This window comes from Triticum dicoccoides, chromosome 3B, assembly GCF_002162155.2.
Source record: "Triticum dicoccoides isolate Atlit2015 ecotype Zavitan chromosome 3B, WEW_v2.0, whole genome shotgun sequence".
NCBI classification, from domain to species: Eukaryota; Viridiplantae; Streptophyta; class Magnoliopsida; order Poales; family Poaceae; genus Triticum; species Triticum dicoccoides.
In genome coordinates this window covers 148,749,474-148,772,648 of record NC_041385.1, presented here as the reverse complement: position 1 = coordinate 148,772,648, position 23,175 = coordinate 148,749,474, and the positions used below count along the sequence as shown (strand labels likewise).

Below are 23,175 nucleotides of genomic sequence, written 5' to 3'. Positions count from 1 at the left end.
TCTCGAACCCCGACATCCGTCGCCGGCCATCCCTGGTTGCCATGGCAACCAGGGCAGATCCGTAGGGCGCTCCGACCCCAAACCACACCCTAACCCTTCCCATCCCCAGCCGCCCACTCCAATCCAGCCCTCCAGACACGATCAACTAAAACCAGGTGAAAATTCTCGATCTCGTCCTTCCCTCTCATCCTTAAGGCTGAAAATCTCCCGATCTTGTACTGGGTCCATACTATAGGGGTAGAACACTGCATGGTTCGGTGTATATTTGCAATTGCCAGGCAGAATACACCAGATCTGCCATGTACTACGTTTGAGGTTAACTTAGGTGCCTAGTTTAGGCACTTAAGTAGTTGGGTATGAAATGGATGAGTAGGAATCCCTAAAAAAGGGCAGGAAGGACGATTTTTTGAATGAAGAGGGTGGGAAAAAATAATTGCCACTTGTGTGTAACGACAGTTGCCGCTTGTGTATGATGACAATTGCCACCTATTTTGACCTGTTGCTTGCCATCCCTATCTTCCATGTGCAAGCAGCAGAAGAATACAATTCTTGTGGATTATTGATGCCTTTTTGATCATCCAGTGATTGAGAACATGTCGGAAAAGAATCGAGACGCGGAAAGGATGAATCGTGAAGGTGGCGCTGATGCTTGGGGTTCTCAAAGGCCAGAAACACCACCTTGGGATGCAGCAGAGTATAGTCAACTCATCTCTGCAGGGCCGTTGCTGCCACTACTAGATCAGTATGCAGGCGTAGGTATGATGCGTGGTAACAAAAAGAAGAGAGCAGTTGCCAACTTCGCAACGATGAAGATGACATTCTACTTATGTCCTACACTCCCATTTTTTTGCAGGTTCTTATGACCAAAACACTCTCAGGGGGGCCCCATGGCAAGTTCAGTCACAAGGCGCTAACACTGACACATTTATGGGTAACCAACCTCAACTAGCTAGTATGGCTAATCAAGGTAATGCAAAACCAAAAAAAACACATACTGTTGTGGACGTGAAAAATGGACATGCAAAAAAACTGGCAAGAGGACTCACGAGTTATCATGGGTGAAAATGCAGGGCCTTCATGCAGCACGTGGCATCAGCCAGCACCCATGTACCTGCCATCGACGTCATACACAGGTCAGTCCATAAAAAAAGTGAAGTTGCGGATGTTCAATTAGCAGAAGGGGCATAGTTGGCAGCTCCAAATTGCCATGACTGGACTTCTACAATTGCCATGAATTTAAAACTACATTTGCCATCCCTGGACAACTGTTGTTGCCATCATTGGACACTTGCAGTTGCCATGGAGAAATAACTGTAGTTGCCATGCCAGAGCAACTACAGTTGCCATGTCATCGCAACTGCAGTTTCCATGGAGGAACAACTGCGGTTGCCATGCCGATGCAACTATAGTTGCCATGCCAGTAAAACTGCAGTTGCCACATCAGGGGCGACTGCAGTTGCCATGCTAGCACAAACTGCAAATTGCCATGAATTGACCAACCACTACTATGCTTACAGCGTATTACGCTGGTGGTGACACGGCAAACGTCCCGTGGCAAGCTTCACAAATTGCAGGTGGAGCACGACATTTTGGTGTCACAGACCACACAAGATGGCCAAATGCAGCACAACAAGGTAAGGAAAAAAATTGAACCACAAAAAACATCACTACATTTGTTGTTTGTAGTTTTTTGTAGGCAAAACAATAGTTGCCATGTTTGTTGAACAGTACCTGCCATGACTGGACAGCTACAGCTGCCACACATGTCCACACGCAGTCTCACGGCTTGCTGTTTGAAAATATGTCGTGCCAAATCAATCGAAGATGGTGTGATCCGTTGTGATACACATCTTATTCAACCAAAAAATCTTACTCTCGTGCTTGTTTTTTCTATTACAGAACCTACAACTACAGTGAAGAGCGGTGCGGGGACATCTACTGCGGGGAGCTCTGAGCGCACGGAAGACGTGTTCCACCAGCCAGCAGACTGTCATGCCGCAAACAATTTCGAGTCAGAGTCGGGAATGGCAATCATTCCAGCAATGCCGACGAGCACCCCTTTGAACACAAGCACTAGCAACACTCGAGTAGATGGAACTTCCGCCGATACTGAAGCGAATGATGAAACTGACGACGACGCACAAGAGGATGAAGATGGTGGGCAATCCGAGATCGTGGTACCTCAGCCACCATACATTGGGCAGAGATTTGGATCATTCGCAGAAGCAAAGGAATACTACCAGGCATACGCAAAGTTCCATGGATTTGCGGTCAACACTGAGTACCATAGGAAAATTAAGAAAACTAATGAGTACAGCAGAGGTGAGATGAGGTGCCACAAGGCACGGAGGAACAAGAAGGGGAAAGGTGTTGCGCCTGTCGTTCCGGAACAAAAGAGAGGCATCATTCTCAAGACGGGGTGCCCTGTCCGGTGTAAGCTAAACGTAGATGGAGCAACATGGGTGGTCAATGAGTATTTTGACGAGCACAACCACAAACTCATAAAGAAGTTCGACCTGGTGAAATTTCTGACCGCCCACAGAGGGTTCACCCCCGTCGAAAGGAAATTCATAAAGCTGCTACATGATTATAACGTCGGTCCATCAAGAATGGTGCAGATACTATCTCTCATCCACAGCAAAAAGGGGACTCTAAGTAGCATGCCGTACATACCAGCTGACGTCACAAACCTACAGGCCAAGTACCGTAGAGAGAGCAAGTTGGAAGACATAGAGGCCACAATAGCCTACTTCGATGCGAAAGCAAAGGAAGATCCAGATTTCTTCTACAGGATAAGGTTGGACGATGAGGACCGTGTCAGGAACATGTATTGGGTGGATGGTGCTACAAGGAGAGCCTACAAACATTTCCGAGATTGCATTTCATTCGACGCGACATACCTCACCAATATGTACAAGATGCCATGCGCTCCGTTCATAGGAATAAATAACCACATTCAGTCGTTGCAGTTCGGATGCGGCCTCGTCCGGAACGAAGACACAGATGGGTACGTTTGGCTGTTCAAGACCTTCTTGGAGTGCATGGATGGACTTGCTCCGATGAACATAATAACGGACCAAGATTTCAGCATGCGTGCAGGCATAGAGGAGGTCTTTCCGTTGGCAGTGCACAGGCACTACAGGTGGCATATTATAAAGAAGGCTGAGGAGACGCTAGGACCGTTCTTTGCCGACTGTCCAGAGCTGCACAAGGCATTCGAGCTGTGCGTGGACCACAGCTTGACGGTGGAGGAGTTTGAAAGGAGCTGGATGGCCATGACTGAAACACATCAAGTCCAGGACAACGAGACTCTTGTTAGCCTGTGGGAGAAGCGTATGTACTGGGTGCCGGCCTACTTCATGCAGTGCTTCTTCCCCTTTCTGCAGACTACGCAGCGCAGCGAGGGGTTCAATGCTGTTTTAAAGCGGTACGTCAGCCCTGGCAACTCATTGCTACAGTTTGCCAAGCAGTACACAGCTTTGCAACAAAAAATTCTGGGATCTAAGCTACAGCAAGAAGTGACCACAGCCCTAAAGCAGCCAAAATTGCTAACGTATTTACCGATGGAGAGGCAAATGAGCAAGATATACACCAACAAGATCTTTAACAAGTAAGTCAGTTGCATTACAGTCTTATTTGCATAAAAAGCACCAAGTCAGTAGGGGCCTTATAGAGTGCAATGCAGTTGCCACGACATGCAGCTGCCATGTTTAATGAAATATTGTTTGCCATGCTTACTCAGATGCAGTTGCCATGTTAAAATGAAAATTTTGTTTTGGCATACTTGCTCGGGTGCATTTCCCTTGTTGAATGAAGTGCAGTTGCCATGTTTTATGTGATGTGCTTCCATTGGAGCATGTTGGCATGCAAATGCCAATGTCAAAAAATGCTAAAAAAATGTTATATTGGCGACACATATGCTGAAATGCAGTTGCCATGTTTAATGAAATGCATCTGCCCTTTTTTTTGAAATGCAATTGACATGTTTACTCAGCTGTAGATGCCATGTTTAATAAAAAATGCAGTTGCCATGTTTTATGCAATGTGCTTCCATTGGGGAATGTTGGTGTGGAAATGACGATATCCAGTTGAAAATGTACTGCAATTGCCATGTCTGTTGTACTGCAATTGCCATGTATGTTGTAATGCATTTGCCATGTGTAGTGTACTGCATTTTCCATGTTCAACGTAATATATTTGCCATGTTCAATGAACTATGTTTGCCATGTTCAAACAAAATGTATTTCTATTTCCATGACAACATAAGGGTGTACAAGAAAAAGATCGCACGAAAGTTTAACAGAAAACACACAAAACTTGCAGATTCCAGGAAGAAATAAAGCGTGCCAGCATGTTCACGGCTTTCCGGGTGGACGAACATACGTTCAAGGTGTGTTCTATTTTGGGCATGTCAGATTCAGAACCTGAAGACGCGGACAAAGGAAGGAACTACTTCGTCAGAGCCTCGATATGCGAAGGCGAGTACTACTGCCAATGCTGCAAATTCGTACGGGACGGCATTGTGTGCTGTCACATACTAAAAGTCATGGACATGAACGCTGTGACACGCATGCCCCTACCATTTCATAAGGAGGCGATGGACTTGGGACGCTGACGACGCGTTGGCACCGCAGACAACACACGCAGTTCTGGCTGTGCATGACGAGAGACCTGAGTCAACCATGGAAGCCGTGAGGCACGTTGTGCTGACAAAGAACTATGCTGAGCTAATTGATGAAGCGTGCAAGAGTGATGACACAGCGAGAGTCGCAGAAAAACACAGGAAGGCACTGAAAAGAGAGCTTGATGAGATCAAAAAAAGGAAAGCCGAGGAAGCCTTACACCGGTTCCCCCGCACATCAAGTGTGCCTTCATCCACGGGGCCATCGTCTGAAAACTCGGAGATAGGATCTGGAACAGCAAGCACACAAACCCAGGTCAGGAACCCACCCCGTTCCATCACAAAGGGTCGTCCGAGAGAGATAAGGTACAAGTCGGGACTGGAGATTCAAGCAAAACACAAGAAAACGAAGAAAGGGGCGGGCAATCCATGAGCAAAAATTGGGGCGCTGTGACATGGTCCATGTGGACATTTTGTTTTGTACCCCTATACGATGGGATTTTTTTAATTGGGAGAATGACTCTTGAGGGGGGACAGAAGTAGAAGGAAAATTCATTGAATGGATAAATGCATTTGCCATGTTATGGGTACTTAATCTGCCATGTTATGTGTAGTTAATCTGCCATGCTATTTTATACCAAATATGCCATGCTATTTTATACTAGATAAGCCATGCTATTTTATACTAAATATTCCATGCTACTTTATACTAAATATGCCATGTTAGTTGTACTGGATCTGCCATGTTAGTTGTACTGGATTTGCCATGTAAGTTGTACTGGATCTGCCATGTTATTTATGATGTATCTGCCATGTTAGCTGTACTGAAAATTTCCGGATGCTTTTTGTAATGACTCTGCATGGAATATATCCCCATGACAAATACGATGCGGTTTAGAAGCACGTAGTGTGTTGTGTGCAATGTATGGGAAAACAAGTTGGAAAAAAAGCGTAAACGTGCATAAACCGCAGCAAAGGTTATGGCTACATGATAAACCTACCCAATGCTAGCCGGTGCAATTAGCGATGAAAAAGAACAAGCAAAACAGCCAAAAATGAAAAAATGACGATGACTTTCACTAACCATGTCTGTTGAACTACATTTGCCATCTTTTTTTTGAAAACATCGCAGACGCATTCGAAACAGCAAAAAACAATGCTAGAAACGACGAAACCACTGTCGTAATGATAAACATAAAAACAGATCTGATGTAACGCCTAAAATAGGTTCACGTCCACACATGTATTACAGAAAACACTAAAAATGTCGCTAACACGCCACCATTACATAGTAGGCTACACGAGGTTGCAGTCATAACGTAGCACACAAAAACATAGTTTTCGACAAAGAACAGAGAGATAGTACCTTACATTCCTCAACAATAGAATGTAAGGTGTGCGTCTGGTGTGTAACGCCACGTGATCACTTGTACTTCTTGATGACTTGCTTGACAGCTTCCTCCACGAACTCGCGTACTCCGGACCGCTTGTTGAAATCTTCATTCGTCAGCCAGTTCCATGTGCAGATTTTTCGGAGCTCAACGACCGTTGCATCTGTGATAGCGGGGAAAATTCTACCTTCCCACTTTGCAAAGTATTCCAGCATGTGAAAGCCACAGTCCGTCCTGCACGAGGAAAAAGAGTTCAGGTGAACACGCAAAATGGACAGCTGCAGCAAAGATGGACTTCAGTTCAGATGTGTCAACAAAAAGAGGGGGTGGATTGATGTAAAAATGGCACATGAAGGAGCGGGTTAAAAGAAATTACGTGTTCCCTTGCTTCACAGTCGCCACATACTCAGTCGGGAAATGCCTGATCTGGACCTTTGAATGTTCGGAGTGACGGTTCCAAGTCTCTTTGAGGTTCTTGATGAAGAATTCGGCATGCGTAGTAAGGTCTGCATCAGCTTCCGAACGGATTGAATCAAGCACCTCGATACGTTGGTTCTTCAGGTCAAGACAGACCGCATAGTGGTGACCACACTTGTCGTGTCGGTCGTGTGGTGCAAGCTCCTGGAACATGGGGAACATGACCTGCATTTAAAAAAGTGAAGAAATGAGATACAAAGTTCACATGAAAGAACAACAGAGGGACAAAAAAATTAGAATCACGTAGAATGTTTGATTATGGGTGGGAGTAGTTGAAAGAAAGTTGCCGTCCATTGTATGAACAAAATGAGCCATGTATTTTACTATCAAGTTGCCACATAGTTTGCATGGGGATACAAAAAATCAAGAAGTCAGTGTGCACGGCAACTGTTGCCACATGAAAACTTCTGCCACACAAACACAAGTACAGGTTCTGGCAAAAAACCACGCCATGTGAAAAAACGGTGCAGACAGGAAAGGAGTACTCACATATTTCTTCAGTGTGAGCTTGAAGTCACCGTGTTGTGCAAAATTGTTCCTCAGGATTTTGTGGTGGAAGTCACCATCACATATTTTGCAGGTCACACTGTAATGCATGATTATCTTGTCGGTGCATACATCGGTGTGATTGTTGATGTAGTCGATCCCGCATGCAACTACATTCGTCGACATTTTTCCGTTTGGCCTCACGGACTCGGCAAGATCACCCAGGTCGACGTACGTCGCTCCGCATTGAATGACTTTCGTTCTATCCAAACATGAGCTGTATGAAAACGATATAGCATGGAAGAATCATGCCTACTAAGTAAAAAAAATATATGAAAGAACTAAAACGTAAGCGGACCATTTATAAAAAGTACGAAGTAGATAAATAGTAAAAAAGAGCAAGCAAGATGAGAGATTATGGGGTATGGTAATTTACGCTTTCAGCTCCTTCATGTGCTTGCTGTTGGTCCTCGCATTTCCAAAACGCTTGACGATATCGTACAGCTGGGTCTGTTCCTTAGTGGCCCTGAATTTGGGCTCGTAGTCTTCCGCGGGGGGTGGGTGAACTACCCTCTGCTGCCTCACAGGACCAGGGGTGACACTCCTAATGGTATCCTCAGATACCGTATCTGCAGGCACATTGGAACTTGATTGCCCTTGCCCTCGTGAGGAACTCCTCTGCAATGTTGTCTCCTCGATCATGCGGTAAACATCATCAAGTGACGGTGAAATCTCCTCAGGGGTGGCTGCAATGAATATAAAAAAAAGTGGGTTAGGATACATATAAAATCCAAAAACAGATGGATTGTGAGGAGGTAAAGGTCCATGATGTGATATGTAGGTAGAAAAAGTGGGGCAGTTGCCATGGGTGGTCCAACTACAGTCGCTATGACATAGCAAATACAATTGCCATGTAGTTGCACTGTAGTTGCCACCTAGTTGTACTGTAGGTACCATGTCACAACAACTGCAGTTGCCATGTTGTGTCGGCTCCACTTGCCATGTGAATGCCGTATGAAAAAATGCAGCATGGTAGAAAAAATGCAGGTGGCATGATGTGGCAAATCCAGTTGCCATGTGTACTGAACTGTATTTGCCATGTGACAGCAACTATAGTTGCCATGTTGAAATAACTTCAGTTGCCACGTGCTTGCCCAAATGTCAAACGCAGCATGGCAGCAAGAAAAAAACGTAGGTGACATGGTGCATCAAATCCAGTTGCCATGTCGTCACATGGCAGTTGCCGTCACAAGTGAGGACCCCCAAAGAATGTGATTGGGACAAAAGTCAAACTACAAACATGTATACAAGAAAATCGTAAGTGCGTGATGAGTGTACCTTGCACAATTGGCTCTGCGAACTTGACAGCCTTCCTGCCCTCGACCATTGGCTGCGCCATCATTGCGGGCATGCCTCCTGGGAAAGCAAAGGCAACTGGTATAGGATCGTGCACCATCGGTTGATCTTGACTGACGCCGAGGTTGAAGCTCGGTGGGGTAAAGGCCATTGGGTGCCTCTCATTCCTACTGGCCGGACCACGAACGACTTTCGGGGCAGAATCCAAGGGTGAAAGATCGACAAACATATCTGAATCGGCCGCTACAAAATGATCGGCCTTATTTGCAGGGCGGGGCGTGTTGTCAGTGGTCTCAGCCGCAGCTTTCATGACAATCTTCTTGTTTGGACTGTAGGGGACACCGACATTGACTGGGAGCTTGGAAGTGCGCAGATTTATGCTGGGGATTTCCGCTGCGGGTGAAGGCGCAGTCTGCTCCGGGCGTTCCTCTGCGTCACTCGTGCCCGGCTTGACACCTGCATCAGTTGTGCTCCGGTCTTGCGGTTTCTCCATCACATTGATTTTTGCAGGTGGCGGGAACAGTGTGGACGCAGGAACATAACCAGATTCGTCTCTCCTGCTCCTAGCTACAGCCGGAGCGTTGGGTATGTCTGTTGATTGCTTGCGGGGGCTACGATGCCTAGGTGGAAGACCAGCACGCGGAACGGTCGCCTTAGCAGTATCTCCACCGACAAGAGCTGGAGCTGTTGTGCCAGGATTCTCATTTGCAGATGGCATATCCTTGTGAAGTGCCGCCTCAGCCGCTTCTGTCATGGACACAGGTGAGACACCAGGCACGCGCTTGGAATCAGTGTCAGATGAGCAGGAATCTTCCTTGCCTAGGTTGGTCTCGGGAGCATCCACTTCGACGCTTGCTGATGGGGTGGCATGGCTCACAGCAGCATACTTCATTGCCAGAAGAGTTGGCAATATTTCAGCTGTCCTGGCGGATACCGACTCGTCACTCCCCGATGTATGGATGCCTGTTGTTCTAGCCTACACATCTGCAGCCGGCGGAGATGGTCGGCCACTTGCATCAGAGTTAGTGGGAGCAGTTGACGGTGCAGCAGCAGTATTGTCGCCTGGCGCCTCATGTACATCTGAGTTGCCACCTGTTGACAACTTTGAATGCAGGCGTTCGAGTGGGTCTCTACTGATATGCTTGGCCCCGCGCGTAGTAGTCTTCTTCACCCTGCAAAGGAAAAAAAGCACGTGAAAAATGGTATGAAAAAAATGGACAAAAAAATATGTTTGAAATGATAGAAGCATTAAAAAACTAAAAACAAGTGGAAAAAGCTGGTAGTTGCCATGTAAGGGGGTCATGAGTTGCCATGTGCCATAGTTAGCAGTTGCCATACAACAGCAGTTATCAAAGTTAGGCAAATTGAAAGGAATGATAGAAATGTCTGATCTGTGAGGAATGCAATTTCAAAATTAGGTGGGGGATGAACTCTCAGAAGAAAATGGTAAAAAAAAAAGATGACAGTTGCCATTAGGTACAGAAATAGTTGCCATTTGGCCTAGATGCCAGTTGCCATGTAAAGATAATAGGAGTTGCCATACATTTAAAAAATGAAGGAAGAAATCATTTGGAAAAACAGCAGTTGCCTCGTGGGGGATGATAACAGAAGAACATGTGACAAAGCAGACCAGTTGCATTGAAAAATCAAGAAAAAAACCGCTATCTCAAATGAAAAGCACATGTAGAAACCTACTTCTTGACTGCCTTCCTCAGGTCAGGCAACACGACAGGATCCCCGGTGTTGGTCGTCGTCGTACGAGCAGAAGACCTGGTGGAAGGGATGTCACCGGCAATGGGGGCACCTTTGTTCAAGCGAGCAGAAACACGGGTTGGCGTTGGCGCCTGTTTCTTCGTAGCTGCTTGTCCACCAGCGGTCGTCTCACTTCAGGCAACAGATGGAAGGAAAAAAGAAGGTGGCAATTGTCAGACAACAAACTAATTGCCGCGCTTGACAAAAAACAAGTGCAAAAGAAATGGATGAGATTGTTCCAAAGAAAAGATACACAGCAGAAAACTAAAATTGAGAGTCGAACCTCTTCCTGGCAGCTACGGGATCGATCCTAGACCTCTTGCCAGCAGAACCCTGCCCAACATCCTCTGGAGCCCTCCCCCTCCTTGATGGAAAAACCCCCTCGCCTCTCGCAGCCGTATGTTCTTTCACTTTCTCCGGTGGGTGGGCACCTGTTGCATCCTTGCCCTTGTTGCCGCATGTGCGAACTTCAGCGTGTTCATCGTCATCGGTGTCATCGTCGTTGTCCTTGCTGAGGCCAGCGTCTCCATCCACATCATCCTGTGTGTCATCGGGCTCTTGGGAGCTGTTGTAGTCATACCGGCCACGGCAACCGGTTGGCCGATGTGTACGTTCTGGGACAAATGAAGTGAACTGCCTCGCAACCGCGTCGCTGTCAGAGGCACTGAGGGACGTCCACCCCTCAACTAACTTCCCGAGCAGGCCGGTCATTCCGGATGCAAACTGCCCAATTAGATGCTCCACTGGTGCCCTCGCCTGTGCACGAAAACAAGAAGCATCAACAAAACAACACCCGTACTGCATTTGCTTCCGCGACATCAACATGTAATCCACGGCAAACCGTAGATGTGGACATTTTGATTACCTCAGAAGGGCAAGACGGAGCTGAGTGCATGTCCATCCACTTTTCAAATTTTTGAGGCCCCCCAAACACGCTGTAGTCTATAGCATGCTTGGCCATCAGCTATGAAAAGCAAAAAAAGAAATTGTAAGCATGCCTTATAAACCACGGACGGTTGCGTCATGTCAAATTTGTAAGCATGCCGTGTGAAAAAGACATAAACATAAACTAACCTGTAGTTTTCCATATGTGCCATCAGTTGCCCTGTCTGCGGCAAGCACAGCCTTGACAGCGCTGATGGTCCACGCAGAAACAGCAAACTTGTGAGTAGGCGGCGGGCCTCCTATCCCGGTGAAATCCACGGTGGACAAATCAAGAGAGTCGACATACATGAGCTGATTTAAAACAATTTTGCAAAGAAAAGAAAATATCAGTTGCCATCGTGGTTAATATGTAGTTCAGAAAAAAAGAGAGCAGGATAATGTATGATCCAACGATAATATGTATGTGTTAGTTGCCATCAAAGTGTGATGGCAGTTGTCATCCTACTGTGATAGCAGTTGCCATGCTAATATGAAGGTAGTTGCCACATTGTCAGTATGACAGTTGCCACGTTGTCATTATGGCAGTTGCCACATTGTCACTATGGCAGTTGCCATCTTGTTATGACCAGATTGTCATGCATGAAATAAAAGTACGTTATAAACAAAGAGTTCACACAGAGATCTGGTGAAAATAAATACCATTAAGTGCAGACGACAACCCTTCTGGTACATCTTGTTTTTCAAAGCATCGTGGAGAAAGCCGGCAATAAACTTACACCAGTTCATACTCTTCACGTTTTTCAGATTCACCTGCACCACACAAAATTTCAGGGCAAAAAAGTTTGCCGCGTCAGAAATCAAAACGGAAGAAACGCAACGAAAACACTGGCAGTAGCAAGCATGGATCATTCACCAGGATGGGGAAACATTTGTTGCTTGGGCGAAGAGAAGTGGTCGGCGCGAAAACAGCTGAGATGAGGTACATGAGTAGCTTCATCTTGAAAACTTCTCCGTGCGTCGTCATGTCCTGCAGAGAATCTGCCAGTACAGACGTGTTCGGCATTGCCTCCAACCCAGGAAACAAACGGGCGAACAGCTCTTCCTCGATCTCATTATTAACCTCGTACGGGACTTTGATATGTCCCCGAGGCACACCCAAAGTGAAGAACACGGATTCCTCTTTCAATGGAAGTCTTCCCCGTCCCGGGATCACGAATTCCCTGGAGGCGGGATCGTATATCTCACCAAGCCAGTCGCATACCGGGTTGACAAGGTTCGTACACCGGACATCCATCAGAACCTGCATACCCATCTCAGCAGCAGCTCCCTTTTGATCGTCAGTGAATTTGTCAATCAACACGGTCAGACGTTCCTGGGAGGCTCTGTTGCGAATACGTTTCTTCTTCTGCAAAAAACAAACACAAAAGTGTTGAGCTGTTGCCATGTTTTTGCAATGTTATGAAAATTTAGTTCATGATGGACGACTATAAAAAAGATCTAGCTGCCAACAAATAACATAAATCAGGAGGAGGGGGGCGGGTGTGCGGACAGTTACCTCATCGCCCTCTTTTCTCCGTCCAGTTGCCTGGTTACGTTAAGGTGGATCCATGAAATCGCCATCATCACTTTGATGATCGCCACGAGCCATTCTGCTGATGTAGGAACAGACAAAATTGTTAATGGCGAAAATGTAAAATGCAATGGGTAAGCAGTTGCCACCTAACAGAAAAATATTAACTATTTGAATGCAAATGTGGTTGCCATACTATGCAGCCAGTTTGCCACACTGTCATATCTGTATTGTGGCAACAGACATTGTGTTCACATACTGTATTGCAACATGATTATACAAAATTCAAAGTGGCAAACATGCCAACTTGATGTGCACATTAGTTCCGTCCAGTGCTACCGATTGTGGCAACTATCAAAGTTTGGAAACTGTCGCAAATAATTCAGAAAAAAAAAACAAGTCTCACAAATGAAAAAGAATGTTTGAGGTTACTATTGTGTAAATTCAGTAAAAAAATCAGTTTGCCTCGTTCAAGAGCGTGTATGTGGCAACTATCTCATTCATTCAGTAAATTTTAGTTGCCCCCCTTGTGTGTGAGCTTGAACACATTTGTGGCAACTATGACAGTCAGTTTCAGAAAATATGTTGCCGCAGAAGAGAACACATTTGTGGCAACTGCCACATTTGTTCATGTAGTTTAGTTGCCACACACCTGTTCACGTTCGGTCATACTGCCATAGTTGCCACATTCAGAAAGCATATTTTTTCTGGTTACTTATCGTACAAGTTCAGCAGAATTAAAATTTGCCACATGGGAAGAGCATGCGTGTGGCAACTGCCACAGCAGTTCAATGAAATTACTTGCCACCTCGTTTTGGGGTGGCAACTATGACAGTCATTTTCGGAAATCTGTTGCCACATGGGAGAACACGTTTGTGGCAACTACCACGTTTCTTCAGGTAGTTTAGTTGCCGCACATTTGTTCACGTTCAATCATACTGCCAATTTCGCCACAGTCTGCAGTTTCAACCCCAAAACTAGACTAGATCTAGGTTTCAATGGCAACTGCTTCAACCTCAAAATCACCCTTACAATTCTCGCGCGAAATGGCTGCAACCCCAAATTTCGAACCAATCCGCACCAAAACAACCCGGCGGACAACTCTCAAAATCCAAATGCAAGACTAATGCGTTGCCTACGAGCAGGCATAGCCTCACCGACGATGCCGCCGCAGCGGCGGCGACGAAACTGCCCACTCCCACGAAGCAACGGCAGGCACACAACTATGGCGCACCGCCGCAGCGGCGGAAACGCCGGCGCACCGCCGAATCGCCGGAATTTCTAGGAATGGATCTAGAAATCAAACAGGGAGGAAAGAGGGGAACAAAATCAGGGAGGGTATGCGATAGATGAAGCGAGCATTACCTTCGACCCGCACGCGTTCCGGCGACGCCGCTCCGCTCCGACGAGCACCACCAACGCCCGCGAACACCGTCGACTGTCCCGCCTCCGCCGTCGCCTTCTCCCCTCGCCTTCTCCTCCAGTGGACTGTAATGCGAGTGGGTTGTGCCAGTAAATGCGACGCGGGGGAGAGTGAATGGAACCGTGAGGGAGAGGGTGGAGGGGTGTGCGACGTGTTTGACGTCAACTGTGGTCGGACCGTGGCGTGCGGGCGCATGGCAGTTCCACCGCACGCCTCTCAGTGGCAACCGCTGACCGCGGGATGGCAACTACCGTGCGGGCGAACCCACTCGCACACCGCACACTAGAATCGTCCAACGTGGCGCCGAAAATCAGCCCTTTTGCTCCAAGATTTGTGCAAAACGAAACCAACGGCGATGCTTGCGTGTGGACGGAGTGGTGAACGCCCACACGTGTGGGCGTTAACATTTCCGATTTTTTTTGGTAGGAGAGAAGCTACGAGAACGCACAACGCGTGTCTAGTTTAGGATGTAGCTTTGGAGCGAACATTTTCCAGTTCTAAGAGTTGGCCGTGGTACATTTGAAACACACAACGCAACCGAGACAACTGACAAAATGCAGCCGAAGCATCTCTGCTCATTGTATCGTTGTCCTTTTTTCATTTGCAGGAAGGATAAATTCCATTGATCAAGAGGGTTCATTATCTTCAGCATTGCTCAGTGCCATAACAACATCCGGACCAGCTCTAAGCCACACAGCCGTGCGCTGATGTATCGCTGCCCTTGTCAGCCCACATTATCGTCAGCTGCATCATTATTATCATCGACTGCGACAGGTAAAAAGATGAAATTAGGGCATGTGATTTGTGCAGTAAAATAACACAAATGCAAAATTGTTTACTTGAATTTTACAGGGTCTAATTTTGTTTGAAATCAATCACGGAAGGAATGATCGAGATGGACAAAAGCGCCAAGGTTGCAAGCTGAGGAGGCAACCCTGTCAGCATCGCCCCTAGCTTTGTACTACAATGACTTTTGATGAATAGATTGAAAGAAGATCAGACGGTCCACCTCATCCCAGATCAAGTTAAAGGGAACTCGACAGCCCGAATGCAAGGAGTAGTGCTTACTTTCATAACTCTACCAGTATAGTTAAGTTTACCGCCAACCACCCCGTTTACTGAATACTTATATAAGCCTGGTTGTGGCTAGGGTTTGAGCATTCTGCAATGTCCAGTTCTGCCGTCATTGCCAGAATTGAACACATAATAATATTTATACGAAATGCTCGTATTCAACTGAAATGTGCAAGAACTACTAGATATCAAAATCGCCCCAAAAAATATGTACTTCTAGAAGAACCTGGCACATGAATATAATAAATTTAGACTAAAGTAAAGGAACTGAATACGACCAGTAAGATCCACGGGCCAGACAAGACTGATTCATACAAGCCGTGTTAGTAGTCTGAATGAGAGTTTTGGTTCCTAGCAGAACATAAGGATTAGAAGGTCCTGCTTGCTCTAGTTTAGTGAAAACTGACACATGTTGCATCCCCGGAGTCGGTGTCTCACTGCTCGCCTTTGCCCAGAGGGTTCTTCATGAGTTCCCTAGCCTTCCTGCATGAATTCATGAAAAGTCAGCTAAAAAGGTCCTCAATATGCAGCCAATAACTACATGATTATCTGTTCTAAAAAAAAACTATATGATTCCTCTTTCTGGGGATAACATCATAGGTCCCTAAAAGTTACTGATGGCACTTCACAAAAGAGCTTCTCATCATCACTGTTTAAGAGATGAGAAGCAGAAGCAGAGTTTACCGAAGTAAACAAAAGGTGGAAAGAATTGCACCAGGGGCACATAACTGCTTCTCACAACAGTAGAAGTATTTTCCCAACCTAAAACCATACTAGCACTCGGAAGACACTCAAAAGAGATAAGCATGTAAGAAAGTGGGCTTACCGTAGTTCACCCTCGATTTCGGCATTCCCAGGATCCAAATTTTGTGCGTCCAAGAGAGCATCACAGGCTTGTTTATACTCCTGGGTGCAGAGCAAATCAAAGAGCGTGACCAAACTGCAATATCAATATGAATTATGAAATACTCCCTCCGTTCATAAATATAAGATGTTCTAACTTTTTTCTGAAATCGGATGTATATAGACATGTTTTAGTGTGTTTGTTTACTCATTTCAGTCGGTATGTAATACATGTTGAAATATCCAAAACATCTTATATTTGTGAACGGAGGGAGTAGGTCAGCCATGAACACACTGGCAAGCTAGACGTACCTTGAGTAGCATGTGAGCTGCACCTTGACGGTAGCAAGCTTTTGCCCAATCAGGTCGCAGCATTCTGCACATGAGAGCATCTGACAAAGCACCTTCACCATCATCCATGAGCAGTTTACAAAGACTCCTGTTTGCATACAGTGTTGCACTCTCTGCATGCTCTATTGCCTACACTCAAAATAAGAGGTCATGCAAATATTATTCTCAACTTAAAACAATAACATGCAAAAAAATTATTTTAATGGTCGTTATGGGCTTCACACATGCTAACAGCTAGAAACTGTCTAAAATTACTACTCACTCAGTAAGACATTAATACCGCAGAAGATGGAACACATTCTCTTACTAGACAGATTGGCTTGTTGTACGATCAATCTGGATAGAGCTAAATCATTTGATACACTATCGTGAACTTCTTACTGATTCTGGGGATGTCAGACAACAGCGAAGTTTGATGATGGAATCTTCTTTCAATCTGCCCCAAATTGTAAGATGCATGAATTTTAGCACATTCTCAATATACTGGCTTCAGATCATAACCATTTTGTATTGCCCTTGGTTAGATCATCATAATTTTAGTTGATCTATAATCAAATAGATGGTTCTCTCATGAAATCATTGGGTCCCAGTCCCACTGATCATTACTCCTTCCAGTACACAAAAAAGGGACGTCCTGTGTCAAACTTTGATGAACACCATGAAAAAAACTTTGACCAACAATACTGCTTAAAATATTCAAATTGGGTTGAAAATCAAGTGCATAGATTTGTGTAGAGAAGTATTGTCAGAATATTATAATTTTTAGGGCAGTTGTACATACCATCGCAACAGAATTAGTAGTCAAAATTTTATTTTCAAGACCATGTCAATGCATCCCCTAAAAAAAGACCATGTCAATGTACAAAACATCATTTTTTTCAGGAATTAGAGGGAATATTAATTATTTTTGCCAATCAAATTTTCATATTTAATATTAGGAAAGGAGTTAGATATCTTCAACTGGTTCCCTGTATTATAATAAATATAATGCAAGAAGTGTACCAAATCATAGAACTTTGTTGCCATCTTATAGTCCTTCTGCTTGAATGCCTTATCAGCATGTGACTTGAACAAACTTTTTCTTCTTTCAAGGTGCCGTTGCTCCTAGATAACAAATAAATGGAACATGAACTGAATATTTTGAATTTGGAATAATCATCATTTAGTATGATTTTTTTACCACAAAAACATGCAGCAACTTTGTCTTCAGCATTCTTCTTAGTTTGTATATCGGTGGCCTTTAATTTACCATTGAGTGTTGTCACTAAAGTTAGAACAATGTCAGTCTACCTAGATGGCAAGCATTCTAGTAGGAAACATGGGATAATAACACAATGTCAGTCTACCGAGATGGCAAGCATTCTAGTAGGAAGCATTCTAGTAGGGAACATCGGCGGAGATCAAGGTGTTTCTTCTTTCAAGAAAACAATCAAGTTGAAATCATTATGTCCTTGTTAGGTAGGTATGTCATGGGATAATAACACAACAACAAAGCCTTTAGTCCTAAACAAGTCAGGGCAGGCTAGAGGTGAAACTCATGGTTCTGGCACGTGGATGGCTAACTTCCATGCACCCCTGTCCATAGTTAGTTCATTGGTGATATTCCAGTCCTTCAGATCTCTTTTTACGGACTCCTCCCATGTCAAGTTTGGACTACCCCGACCTCTCTTCACATTAAATATATACATCAAATACAGAACTTGCCCGGGCAACAACTAGCCATAAGATAAACGAGTGCAACATAGAACTAGTATGTCAGTTACTAAAATATGTTGAGAACTTCTAAAATATACTACTCTTTGACATTTTTACCAAGATACTAATGAATACAACACACCCTGAACATGATGCTGGTGTACTTCACAACTGTGGTATGAGATTCCTGATTATGAGCCTAGTCCAAGCATTCCTGTACCAGCAAGCATTTAACTATTCTACAGCGTTACAGATTTTCTTAATACTCGAAACGGAGATAAGTTTACGACAGTTCACATAAATATAACCAGAGTAGAATCTACATGTAAATATCAGTACAACAGATGCCTTATCTTAGGAGTCGATCTTATCAGGTGTAACCGTGTAAGTTGTTTGTACTTTTCAACCTAGGAACCAAAGGACTCTTTTACTCAATGATTTGTACTCCCTCTGTAAACTAATATAAGACCTTTTAGATCACTAAAGTAGTGATCTAAAAGGTCTCATATTAGTTTACAGAGGGAGTACTAATTATCCACCAGGAAAACCAGATTTTGTTAGGATTTGCTACTCATTACCATCCAGAGTTTTTCATATTATGTTCTGTTACGAAATTGATAGTGGACAACAAATATGGTTCATGATGTCTATTGGTGAGCAGCCCTGTTGTTAGATTAAAGTTGGTAGTTTGTTCCATAGTTCAAAAAGGCGCGCCTAGGCTCTAGGCGATAGCAAAACACCTAACGCTTAATGTGCCATAATTGTGCTTAAGCATGCACTTTGGTCAGAATAACGCAAGGCACTGGTAAAACTCACAACTAATGCATAGCGCATTTTTTAACTTTGGTTTGTTCTCAGATAGTCAGTACCAACAACTTATTTTTTTAATGATTTTCTCTTGAAGTGCAATGCATAAAGTAATCACAGCTTACAACAACACTAATGTACAAATTGAATACTGTAGCACAAAAATATGATGGATTAGCTTTCAAATAATATTCAGTACGCAGGCAGCATAAGAACAGAAAAGAACATACAATTGGCTTCTTTTCTTCAATTTTTGCATGAGAAATTACTCCTGCAATAGTCCAGTTTGGGACATTTGGAATTGGAGAAGTCACAGGAAACAACATTTCAACCTCTTCCATGCAATCGCGTATCGCAGCAAGCTCTACTGGCAACCTACCCAACTGGACAACAAAAGGAAAAATAACTTACATTTTGTCAAACAATTAACGGCTCCATTCAAGAAGAAAACCATAGAGATCACAACAGAAGAACCTGATCATTAGATAACATATAATCAATGAAGAAAATTATAATATTGTCAGAAAGAACCAGAGTCACAGTAATTATCAAATGTTTTAACAACACGAATTAGGATGAAGAACCATATCAGTTAAGCTAAAAATGTCAATTTATTTCAGTTGTTATTGCATGAGTACATTGGAGAAATACTGATACCCAGAATGGTACATACTGCTATTTCATTATCTCATCAACTCCGTCAACTGTTTAGAATAATAGCAAAAGAACATGAACATTACGTGATGTACAGCCGACATAGAAAATAATAACATCGTGAGAAAGAACCAGGATCTGCGTAATATTTTTATCAGGTGCTTCAACAAGGATTTACTCAGCAAGCATTCACAAGTTTGCTTAGCAATTCAAACTGCTAGCCCACAAGGTTTCCAAGAGAGGTATTTCAGAAAAAGTTGAGGCTGAGACACCACAACAGTTTTTATGTAGGAATCAGTGCCCATAATATCATTCCTACTTATAAAGGTTGGAGTTGGTGGTGATCTCACATGCAGGGCCGGTCCTGAGATTTCGGGGGCCCGGGGCGAAACTATAGCCCGGGGCCCTTAATATAAATACTAAAACAATGATCGATGTATGCATATATATAAAATGTTACCAACAATCACATAAAAATAAGTTGTGCATACTAACTTAATTTATTTTTGTAATATTTCTGAATGCATAGTTAGCTGACATAAATGTGATAAAATTTAAAGAAGAAATTAGTAATTCAAAAACTGGTGCGAATTTGCAAAGGCACCAGACCAACTCAATAAAATCTTACCTATTATCACGCTGAACTCATAAAGGTCAAATCTCTGACAATATACATCCCTAACAATATTTAATCGATCGATTATTGATAATCCTATTAGAACAATGGAGATGCCATACTGAATCTTTTATAAATCTTTACCCATTATCATGATAAAACCGTATAGGTCATCTGTTTCTTGAAGATTGAGACGTACCTTTTCTTCCATGGATTGAAATCACACTATCCCGGTGAGTGGTGGGCATGAGGCCTCCCCTTGGCATGGCTTTCTTCTCCTCTTTCCTGCCATGTGGTGTCTCCCGTCTCCGGCCAAGGAGGATTGCTACCCCTAGCGCTGGTGATTGGGTGAGCTTGCCAGGGAGGCTAGCGATCGGGTACAACTAGTGCTAGGGCTAGAGCAAGCGGTCAGGAGAAAGAGAGATAAAGATCGATCGGAAAAAGATTACGGAAAAAAAACCTACAGATCAATCTCCATCTTATAATCTTTTTCCGATCGATCTTTATCTCTCTTTCTCCTGACCGCTTGCTCTAGCCCTAGCACTAGTTGTACCCGATCGCTAGCCTCCCTGGCAAGCTCACCCAATCACCAGCGCTAGGGGTAGCAATCCTCCTTGGCCGGAGACGGGAGACACCACATGGCAGGAAAGAGGAGAAGAAAGCCATGCCAAGGGGAGGCCTCATGCCCACCACTCACCGGGATAGTGTGATTTCAATCCATGGAAGAAAAGGTACGTCTCAATCTTCAAGAAACAGATGACCTATACGGTTTTATCATGATAATGGGTAAAGATTTATAAAAGATTCAGTATGGCATCTCCATTGTTCTAATAGGATTATCAATAATCGATCGATTAAATATTGTTAGGGATGTATATTGTCAGAGATTTGACCTTTATGAGTTCAGCGTGATAATAGGTAAGATTTTATTGAGTTGGTCTGGTGCCTTTGCAAATTCGCACCAGTTTTTGAATTACTAATTTCTTCTTTAAATTTTATCACATTTATGTCAGCTAACTATGCATTCAGAAATATTACAAAAATAAATTAAGTTAGTATGCACAACTTATTTTTATGTGATTGTTGGTAACATTTTATATATATGCATACATCGATCATTGTTTTAGTATTTATATTAAGGGCCCCGGGCTATAGTTTCGCCCCGGGCCCCCGAAATCTCAGGACCGGCCCTGCCACCATGATCAAGAAAATACTTGACAGTAGAAACATGACCAGACTGAGCAGACAACATAAATGGAGTCGCACCTGTAACAAAAAGCACACGTCAGCGCAACCGTAGATATCATACTGGCAAACATTGACATGGTAGCCACCAATTTTTTAAATGGAGAAAGGGATAGAGAAAGACCTTCAGCTACATCTCCAATCCCAGGAGCATTTACATCTCCTCCAAGCTCCTCCACTAGGTACCTGCAAACCTCCAAATGGCCTTCGCATGCCGCAAGATGCAACACATTACATCCGTTCGTGTTGATAGAAAAAATGGCCGACAGGTCGCCATTTCTTTTGGTAAGTTTCTTTACAATACCTTTCACAAAAGTAAACACAATCGGATTATAGAAGTGAATAGACAAATTAACAAGTTATAAAACCAAAAGAAAAGAAGCAAACATGTTCAATGCACAAGAGCCTCTGGAAATCAAAGGGACCAATCTATCACATTGCTGGACAGGGTCATGCGGTGAAAATACTTGATAAGACACACTACACTGCAATTTAGGATGCAATGCACGATTGGACCGCATCATCTTTAATTGTCACATCATCAAGAGACTGATCAGACCAGTTTATTTTAACTACGGTATCTAATTATGTGAGCATGGTGATCGGTCCTAAAATTACATGCCATGGCCCATGGCTGTCACTAGGAAAAATATTTTTGATTGAGTATGAGAAAACCTTTGACAAAGGTATAAAATAGGAAAGTCTTGTGAGTAAAACATTAAGAGAAGTACAGAATATTTTTGTACGACAACTTCAGCAAACTATACTGAAACTCTGGAGGGCAACGCACAATAACTCTACACTTACGGGCAACATGACATGGAAATCACCTACGGACACTTCTCCACCAATCTCTTCCTACCCCTGATTTTCAGTGCGGGTCTCATCCCCTCCTGATTTCCAATCAATGTTTCACAGCTCAGCTCGTAACTGTATTCAGTAGGAATTAGGGCGTAAGTGTAGCATTTCTCGGGCAACGCACACTGTAACTACTCCAAATAACTGACAGACGCAACCAAATGGAGTCAGAAACAAGGTCATACTTATCCTTAAAAAAAAACAAGGTCATACAGGCGGCCGATTCAGTGCTTCTCTGACGCAAATCTATCCGTTTCGTTTCTTTTTACTAGATAGAAGGCCATCTGTGCTAACCCAACGCCCATGTTCTAAAATTACCAACAAATCAAGCGACTCTGACCAAATCAAGAAAAGCAGAGCATCAGTGGCGGAGCTCAATCATTAGTTATTAAGCTAATTTTTTAAGATTATCAAAGTTTAAGCAGAACTGTCCTTTTGGCCCCCTCAACTCTGCTTTGCCCCTTCAACTCTGCGGACACAGCGCACGCATGACATAACTAAGCAAGCGTCGGTCGCTAGACTAAATCGAAGCGGAGAAGAGTAGAGTAGTAGTACGTTTGAGGCGGACGAGGTTGCCGTCGAGGGCGGCCCTCATGAGAGCCTGCTCACCTGCACACGCGCGCGCGCGATCGCCGTTAGAAAACGCAGTCAGGGGTCAGAGAGAGCAGAGAGGGGGAACGAACTTGGGAGTAATCGAGAGGGTAAGCGAAGGCTGGGCGTACCGGTGCCGTCGTCCTCGACGGTGGGGCGGAGGTAGACAAACGGCGCCGCCATGGCCCAGCCCCGGCGGGGTGTAAGCTCCCCGGAGGCGGCGGCGACGAGACGGAGAACCCTGGGCCGCGGTGGGGAGGGGTTTGGGTTGGGGGCTTCCAATTTCAGCCTGCCGCTTTGGTTTGCCTCGTGAAATTTGGGGACGCTGGCGACGGCGTGGTGGACTGGATGAGCCCGGTGTTGGTGCACCGGAGCCAGCATTCTGCAGCGACTAGTTGCCCCTCGCCCATTCAGTTGCTTGGACAAAGACCTGGTCCACCCAGACTACTTGTTCTTGGGAGAAGGTAGGCGAGTAGCGGG

The 23,175-nt window shown here is 44.4% G+C and overlaps 1 protein-coding gene and 1 long non-coding RNA gene across 2 annotated transcripts; one reads left to right on the top strand and one right to left on the bottom strand.

The window, feature by feature from the left end:
* The first annotated feature begins 1,091 nt into the window (after positions 1–1,091).
* LOC119281013 lies at positions 1,092–1,970 on the top strand. Its single transcript, XR_005138246.1, has 3 exons — positions 1,092–1,133; positions 1,518–1,634; positions 1,900–1,970. It is a non-coding gene; the product is annotated as an uncharacterized LOC119281013 (long non-coding RNA).
* A 13,305-nt stretch (positions 1,971–15,275) lies between these two features.
* Positions 15,276–22,957, bottom strand: LOC119279413. Its single transcript, XM_037560652.1, has 9 exons — positions 22,827–22,957; positions 22,660–22,713; positions 21,371–21,550; positions 21,191–21,267; positions 18,962–19,114; positions 17,232–17,333; positions 16,191–16,358; positions 15,862–15,941; positions 15,276–15,518 (listed from the first exon to the last, which is right to left on the bottom strand). Exons 1-9 carry the CDS (start codon positions 22,876–22,878, stop codon positions 15,470–15,472), a joined length of 915 nt encoding a protein of 304 aa, XP_037416549.1. The 5' UTR covers positions 22,879–22,957; the 3' UTR covers positions 15,276–15,469.
* Between the last annotated feature and the right edge of the window lie 218 nt (positions 22,958–23,175).

Bases quoted from the DNA above. Each gene is read 5' to 3' on its own strand.
- LOC119279413 (XM_037560652.1), bottom strand. From the start codon at position 22,878: ATGGCGGCGCCGTTTGTCTACCTCCGCCCCACCGTCGAGGACGACGGC. The intron at 21,268-21,370 runs GTCTTTCTCTAT...TTTTTGTTACAG, and splicing joins GATTGGAGATGTAGCTGAAG to GTGCGACTCCATTTATGTTG. The intron at 15,519-15,861 runs GTAAGCCCACTT...GAATTCATGCAG, and splicing joins GAAATCGAGGGTGAACTACG to GAAGGCTAGGGAACTCATGA.